We start from the raw sequence: 7,802 nt of genomic DNA, 5'->3' as shown, positions 1-7,802 counted from the left end.
ACTTGCCAAGTGATGATGTGGACTCCCGTTTACTCTTCTAACAACTCATATCTAGGACCTTTTTGAAGCATCTTTTGAGAATAACATTCCAAGTTGTGTATACTAGTTCTCCATGATGTAGGCAACACATTATAGATGTTTTGCATACTTCTCATTTGGTTGTATTTAGTCACTATTTGTGTTTTCTTTGCATTTTTAATAAAAAAATATCCAACACAAATGTTGGTCAATAGAAAGTGGAATTTGTCGAGTGGTCTTATTGTGGGCGTATTAGTGAGGTAAAAATGTCTCACAAGAAAAGGAAAGTGTTTGGTTGTCGTTTGCTTTTGAAAATGTTTGATCCACCATGATGCAAGCACGATTTGACGGAAGAGGTCTGTGATGATCAAACCTTGTCATTTTGCATGTCACGTGGACAATAATTGGCATGGATACTGTCTTATAGCATGGGTGCCCCGTTCCTCTTGGGGAGTAGGTTTGATCCTTCCCCTACATTTTGAAACTCAGTGTGGAAAACCTTAGTTTGCCTCGGGCTGACGTGGCAGCAGCGGTGCTTTGCAACATGACCCTCTTGAGGGCTTCATCAATGAGTCTGCGTGTCTCTCGAGCACGATGACATGTCTCTTGTGCTTATTCTCGACAGCTTGCGGAGAGAACAAGAGTCCGACCGGGTCACCTAAAATCAATTGGACGTTCGATCAGGTCAAACTGTCAAATGGGTCAAGAGTAGGGGCCGACCAAAAGCTTGTAGTTTGTGAGCTTAATGAAACGCTCAGTAACTTGGCTCGATAAGAGCATCCTCAATCGGATTTGCCAAATTTGACCCTCTAAATGTCCACGGACCTATACGGGTGTATGCGCTTTGAATCCTCATTTGTTTGTGCATGCAGTCGTGTCCTCTCAAATTGTTCGGACACATGCAAATGGTTGGTGGAGATGGTGGGACAAAAATAGAAAAGAAATAGATAAAGTGGTCCCATGTGGGCTGTGTCTGACATGGCAGACTGCCTCGGCATCCTCATTTCCTCCCCCATATGGATTGGATTTAAAGGTTCGCGAACAGCCCAGACATATCATCATCATTTTGGGGGTCTGGTTGGGTAGCCCTTTTTCTTTGTTCGCACACAGGAGGTGCTATATGCCTGTACCTCGCTTCTTTATGAACAAAGCCAATCATTCAACTCATTAAACTTACCAAGCTTAATGAACACTCTAATGAGTTTCACAAGCAGCTCATTAATACAACACTCCACATTTTGTATGTTCAGTGGCAACATTTTGTGGCACATCAATTCAATCTAACTGACCAACCCAGCTCATAGGAGACAACAACTAGCATACCTCGTGTGGTTATTATCTTCCTTCATGAAAAGACACATCATGATTGAAGCAAAAGGTGGTAATTCATGTTAACAAGTAATCATGAGTGCTCACGAGCTTCAAACGAACAAAGTTGATCAGATTGTTTTTCTTCTTGTTAAGCTTAACGACCCGAGAAACTCGTTAATCCAACCCTAGTCCAGTGTTTGACCTGACGGCATAGACCGGGCTACTCCTACTGATCACCCATGGTCTATTTTTAAGTGAGTTTTGTAGACAGGCCATATGATCAATAGCCCCTCAGCCTCTCTCCTCCATTGGGTCTTCCTTCTATTGTACGTAGTGCAGACGGGCGGAGTAGGGTTTCGGGGTCCTCTGTTGTGAATTAGGTTCAGGCCCTTTGACAAAGTTTGTTTAGGATGACATCAATGTCAGGCGCCAGATGATAGACTACTCATATCAATGAGGAATTCATTTTTTTCGAGAGCCCATTCGAAAAGAACTCCAAAGTTAAGCATGCTCAACTTGGAGCAATTTCAGGATGAGTGAACGACTAGTAAGTTGGTCCCAGGTGTGCGCGAGTGAGGACAAAGTACACATGAAAGACTAGTGTTGATATGTGGGGTTAGTCTACATCCCGCCAGGAGTAACAACCAGTAACTGGTGGGTGTGCCTGGGGCGTTACACGTTGGTAGGGCCTCAATAGAAGTTTCGAGTGTGTCTTCTTCAACGTTTCCATTGTTGGTAAGGTGTTGGTTGGAGGCGGTGGCCAGTGTGTCTCTGACGAAGTGGTTGTTTGTGTCAGGCGAGATTGCATTATAGTGGCATCTTTGGGGTCTGGGTTGCAAAAAGGAAGGATCTGGTTGTAATTTATATTTCTTTTGGGGTCTTTTTTTGCAGTGTTGTGTCAACGGGACTTTCGGGTCCTCCACATTGTTAATTAAAAGTAGCATGGCAGATGTGGGTAATTTTGTCGAACACATCATGCTGATGTATAACATAGCAAGCTATAGACCATGATAATTGTCGTTTTAATCACTAGAACAAAATAAAATGCATGACAAAGATATAACCGAGTCTGGTAAAAGAAAAGGAGAGTTGTTGTCAATTATGTCAACTTTACTAACACTACTCATCTATCGAATTTCACCCTCATCAGGCCACCTTTGGTTGTTAGTATCTTATAAATTCCTAGCATTTCGTGTCTGGGATCCTCCTCGTCCACAATTTCAAAGGTCACTGCAGCCACGTACACTTCCAAACAAATGAGCCTGAGATGAACAGATAATTATTTAGAGAGGATTATTTGTTTAGTATGGAACAACATAGCAATAATAGTTTTACACCAAAATACTAACCAAATCAATTCCGTGACGAGGCGGTAAACGTCCTACCATAAACCACAGAAAGCCATCAGTAAACCATATGTTCACGACTGCGTTAACGTTTAGGCACCCTTGCTCTTTAATTAACAAAGACTTACCCGGAAAGCGCTGTTATCCTTGAATGACAAAATAAGTAAGAGAACTGCATTTGAAATAAAAGGCACATATTAATTTCTCCGTTATTCATAAAGGTGTATAATCACCACGAGAGGAATATACATGTGCATTGCTAAAATAAGAATATTCTTTTCTATGTTCAGTTGGACGAAATCTACAACAAGCAAGATTTTTTGTGTGGGGGGAACACAAGTACTTCACATGAAAAAAATCAAGTATGCAAAATAATATTTACTTTGAGAAACAGAGAAGAGCTTTGTAAGAGACAGGTGCCTTCCACTCCCCGAATGGTTTCTATGGAACCGCTCATGTCATAAAGTTTCAAATGAGTTACAGAAGACTACTCTTTCGTTCCAATCTCAAGGCACTAACAAATCTTTTACTAGCGTCAAGAGGAGAATGGCGTTTTGGAGGCCGAGCTCCATGGAGACCTTTATTTTTGAAAAATTCAAATTCAAACTTTTATGTTTCAAAAAATTCTGAAAAAAATATGCGTGTATGTAAGGATGTAACCACGTGTGTAAAATTTCATGATGAAATACGCTGAAATGCGACCTGTGCAAAAAAGGCAAATTCATGGCCTAGGAGGATAAATAGTATCATGTGTTAAATAGCCCTAGATTTGTCTTTTTTGCACAGCCCTTGTTTCAACATATTTTGCCCTGAAAATTTACACACATGTGTGTTAGGCCTTCATGTATATCTGTACTTTTCTTCAGAATTCTTTGAAATGTAAAAATATGAATTTCAATGAAATTGGAATTTTGAATCTAGAGGCCTCCAGTGAGCTCGGTCACCAAAGGCAGTTTCCGGGTCAAGAGTACAAATTTTTGATATATTTGTTTTCTCCATTTTATAAATACAAATGATATAGTTTGAGTTCCAAAACTCACCGAGCTGTATACGAGCACACGTATGGTTTGCCTTCCCATTTCTTTTCAGTTCTGCTGCTAAAACACTCAACTTGTAGAATATATATCCAAGAACTATATCCATGAACAAGGTTGGTACTAATTTACGGAGTTGGCAGAAACCAGCAATCATCAACAACGGGCCTGCAAAATAATTAGAAAACATAATTGAGTTGTGTGCAATGCTTCCTCGGATAATTTGTGGTAGGCTGTTTGCTACTTCTTCAATTGACATTAAATCAAGATGAAATCAAACTAGTATAGTGTGAAGAAAACCCATGAATAAGAGGAACCAACGGTGCAATATTCATATTTTATTTGGCAAGGGCAAAGATTCAGTACGTGCAAATTCAATGGTGCTAAATTTTATTGGATGGGACAATAGGCAATACTGGACTTTTGTTTAGTGGATATTAAAGACAAGAAGATGAGTCAAGTAGTTGGACATCAGTGATTTTACATTGCAAGCCGATTCCTAATTGCGTTGCCCAGAACAAAGCAGCTTGATGGTTGGCACAAAAAAGAAGATACAATGAAGCTTTCGCATCAGAACCTGTACAAATTAACCAAGGAGAAACCTGTCCATAAGTACATACCAGCGACGACCCCGGCGTGGTAGCTGCGGCAGCGGAAGAAGTGGCCGCGGTCCCTGATCTCGCGCAAGGCGAGCAGGACGGGCCGGAAGGGCTCGGCGACGAGGGCGTTCCATATGGCCACCAGCTCCTCCCTGCCGTGCCCGGTCGTCGGCACGTCTGTCTCCTCCGTGGGTAGCTCCTCCGGGGTGAGCTCGGACGCCCACCACTGGTTGAGGGCCGGAGCGCTAGGGCGTGCGCTGCACAGCCTCAGCACGCTGCATCTGTTGCGCTTGGTGAATTGGAGGCGAGGGACGCAGGAGTAGGAATTGGAGCGGCGGCTCCGTGCGGCAGTGGGGGAGACGAGGGCGCCTGCGGCTGCGGGGCAGAGGCCGAGGGGGTTAGCCACTGTCGCCGAATTTAACGCCATGGCGATTGTTACGGACGTTTTTCGAGTATATATATGGTGGAAGAAAACCCGGCGGTAGGCGTCGTGGCGGCCTATTAATAAAGAGCCGTGGCCGGAACGAGTGCGGGACGAACCGGACTCGGGCACGAGTCCGATCGGGCCACTTTTTTTAGGTGTGTCCGATCGGACCACCTAAATTTAAAGCTTGATCAGGCCAAGGCCTCAGGAGGGTCATCGCTTCTTCGTCATCTTTTAATATTTATCACGCATTGCAATGGGACATACGTACTACTTTGCTATAGAACGAACACGATATCGAAGAATCAAGATCATTCAATTTGCCATCTTTCAATATTTATCAAGAGCGAACACTCCCATGAAGAATTGTAGCGCGCGATAATGATGCATCCTGTAGGATCGGCTGGTATCCGGTTCATGTACATAGATGACATGGATCATGGTATGTACTAGCTTATCCCCGGCACGCCGCGCCCATCGATAATGTGCGGTTATATGGATTATGTTTCTTCTTTGTAATAAGTGTTGTTATTTTAGGATGCCAGATGATCGCATGAAAAATTATAGATGTAGGAAAAAAAGATGAGAGGATGATGCATGTGAACAAACAGGGGAATACACGATGACACATCTTTAGTAGGGATAATTTATTTTGCCGAACGTGGCACGAGTCATTGCCAGATTAGATCACCTGGTGTAGCCTCCTATTGGATTAGCTTCTATGATGAAGTAGTAAAGAGACACAAACATACAGTCGGAATTACATAAACACCGTATGTAGTTAATGATTTTTTTCATAAACAAAGTATTTTTATTTAACATGCGCCTAAAACAAAACGAGAAATCTAAATACCTGCCCGTACTTTTTACTGTGTGGAGAAAAAGAAAGGCGGTGCAACAACCTAACCAACTCACCCACAATTAGTTGTTGTTAATAGTATCCAGATTTTTCTTATATGATCAGTTGGGTATTTTTTTACCACATTGGATGTGACGTGAGAAAATGTTTTTTTCAACCAAATTTTCTTTCCCTTATTTGAACATTTTATTTCCCTTTTTCTATTTAGAAGACATTAAACTTTTTCTAGATTAAAAGTCTCGGCGTGATGGTTGGAGTAACCATTTTGTATGTCCTGCTAATTTTCTCGGTAAACATCATGATAACTTAATGTACTCCCTCCATGGAATATACGTTTTGCATTAATACAAGGCCATCAACAGTAACCGAGGAAAGAATTAATGATATTTCCTCGTACTAGCAACCTGTTTAATACTTGCATGCATGCAATCATAATAACACCAGCTACTTCCTCCACTCAGTTTTCTTGCATGCATGTTGCGTATTAACGATTCCAATAAACGAAAAAAAAGTTGGCTTGTAAAGTATGCATTAAATTTTACTTTGGTACCTATAATTTGAGTTTGTGACCTTGTATATAAAAATGGAGGGAGTACTATAAACGCGTTAAATTACATAGCACAACTATGGTAATTTTTACCTGAAAAAAAGTCATCGAAAAAAAACTTGGTATGTTCTGTGTGAGCATGGTAATTTATGCATCAACACCTGATAATTTACGTCCAAACACTCTGGTAACTTTGATGGGGGTGGGCCTTCAAAAAAAACTTTGATGGGGGTGGGGGTTATAGTTATACACCCCCGATAACTTCTATGGGAATAGTATGATAATTCATGAATCATAGTCCTGATAACTTATGTGCAACACGTTGATAACTTTTGACCCAGGAAATTAAAGTTGAAGAAATATGTGCCTGGTCATTTTTGTGTGAATTACATGGTAAATTACGCAACTGCGGACCCGATGATAACTTGCGTATAAAGGCGGTGATAATTTTGATCCCGATAACTCATGTGTAAATAACATGGTAGTATATGCACAATTGGGTTGATAACTTACTTAGTCCAGGTGTGATAACTTTTGACCGGGAGGGCGGACTTGTTGAAAAACACACTTCAGTAACTTGTGTGTTGAATATCATGATAACATACACACAACAAAGTTGATAACTTAGTTAGCCCAGGCGTTGTCGAAACATACCAATATGAGATCTAGTTTCTAATCGTCACAATAAATCCTTTTATGTGAAAATGATTTTTTATCGGAACGACGGTTTGAGTTACGAAACATTTTCAGTTTTTTGAATTTTGGATGGAATCTTCCATGTGATTAGCACTTTTCGTCCTTTAGGGCATGCGTGAATGTGCATGTGGGGAGGAGGTCGAAGAAACTATTTTTTTATTGTCTCGATATATTCTGTGTAAACAACATAATAACTTATGCTTAACTGGCATGATAACTTGCATAGCACATGCATAATAACTTTTTACCCGAGAAAAAAGTCATCAGAACATACCAATATGGGATCTAGTTTTAAAGATCTCGTTGCGACAAGTCTTTTATGTGAAAATAGTTTCTCAATCAAAGTGATGATTTGAACTACAAAACATTTTGACGTTTCAAAATAGGGAGAATCTAGGATGACCCCAGCATTTTGTTATCTAGTGCATGCATGCATGTGCACATGGGAAGAAAGGTTGAAAGACCATTTATCATGTCCGTTAATTTCTATGAAAACAACTTGGTAACATAAGTGTCGCAGACGTGATAACTTACGTACTACATGCCTGGTAACTTTTGACCTTAAAAAAATGGCGCTGGAACACGTCGACATGGGATCTAGTTTCGAAGGTCTCGTCACGACAAATATTTTATGTAAATATAGTTTTTCAATCCGACAGACGGTTTGAGTTACAAAACATTTTAAATTTTTTGTTTTAAAAAAGAATCTGCTGACATCATCATTTTTATTTTTTCTGCATGCATGTAATTAAGTAAATCTGATGAACACGACATATAGTAAAGGAAACAACACCGAAGCTAGTAATATCTGCATGTGCGCATGCATGCGTTCGGATATGTCGCTTAACTTTAGTACGGTAGAAAATTAGCACGGTCCAAAACAAAAAACAAAAACACACTAATGTGACTACGTACATGGTGCCCATGAAAGGGAACGCCCATCGGCAAGGTGCATGGATCATGCAAGC

At 40.7% G+C, this 7,802-nt stretch overlaps 1 protein-coding gene across 1 annotated transcript; it reads right to left on the bottom strand.

Moving 5' to 3' along the window:
- Positions 1–2,308: 2,308 nt before the first annotated feature.
- On the bottom strand, positions 2,309–4,760 carry LOC123042451 (uncharacterized). The gene is made up of 5 exons (XM_044464898.1): positions 4,330–4,760; positions 3,716–3,877; positions 2,804–2,847; positions 2,679–2,710; positions 2,309–2,591 (listed from the first exon to the last, which is right to left on the bottom strand). Exons 1-5 carry the CDS (start codon positions 4,733–4,735, stop codon positions 2,453–2,455), a joined length of 783 nt encoding a protein of 260 aa, XP_044320833.1. The 5' UTR covers positions 4,736–4,760; the 3' UTR covers positions 2,309–2,452.
- Between the last annotated feature and the right edge of the window lie 3,042 nt (positions 4,761–7,802).

The sequence above is a fragment of the Triticum aestivum genome, chromosome 2B, assembly GCF_018294505.1.
Source record: "Triticum aestivum cultivar Chinese Spring chromosome 2B, IWGSC CS RefSeq v2.1, whole genome shotgun sequence".
NCBI classification, from domain to species: domain Eukaryota; kingdom Viridiplantae; phylum Streptophyta; class Magnoliopsida; order Poales; family Poaceae; genus Triticum; species Triticum aestivum.
Note: the sequence above shows the minus strand (reverse complement) of the source record. Positions and strands in the feature narration are given on the sequence as shown.

Bases quoted from the DNA above. Each gene is read 5' to 3' on its own strand.
- LOC123042451 (XM_044464898.1), bottom strand. From the start codon at position 4,735: ATGGCGTTAAATTCGGCGACAGTGGCTAACCCCCTCGGCCTCTGCCCC. The intron at 3,878-4,329 runs GTATGTACTTAT...ATTATTTTGCAG, and splicing joins CCACGCCGGGGTCGTCGCTG to GCCCGTTGTTGATGATTGCT. The intron at 2,848-3,715 runs GTGAGTTTTGGA...TTTCAAATGCAG, and splicing joins GTGTGCTCGTATACAGCTCG to TTCTCTTACTTATTTTGTCA.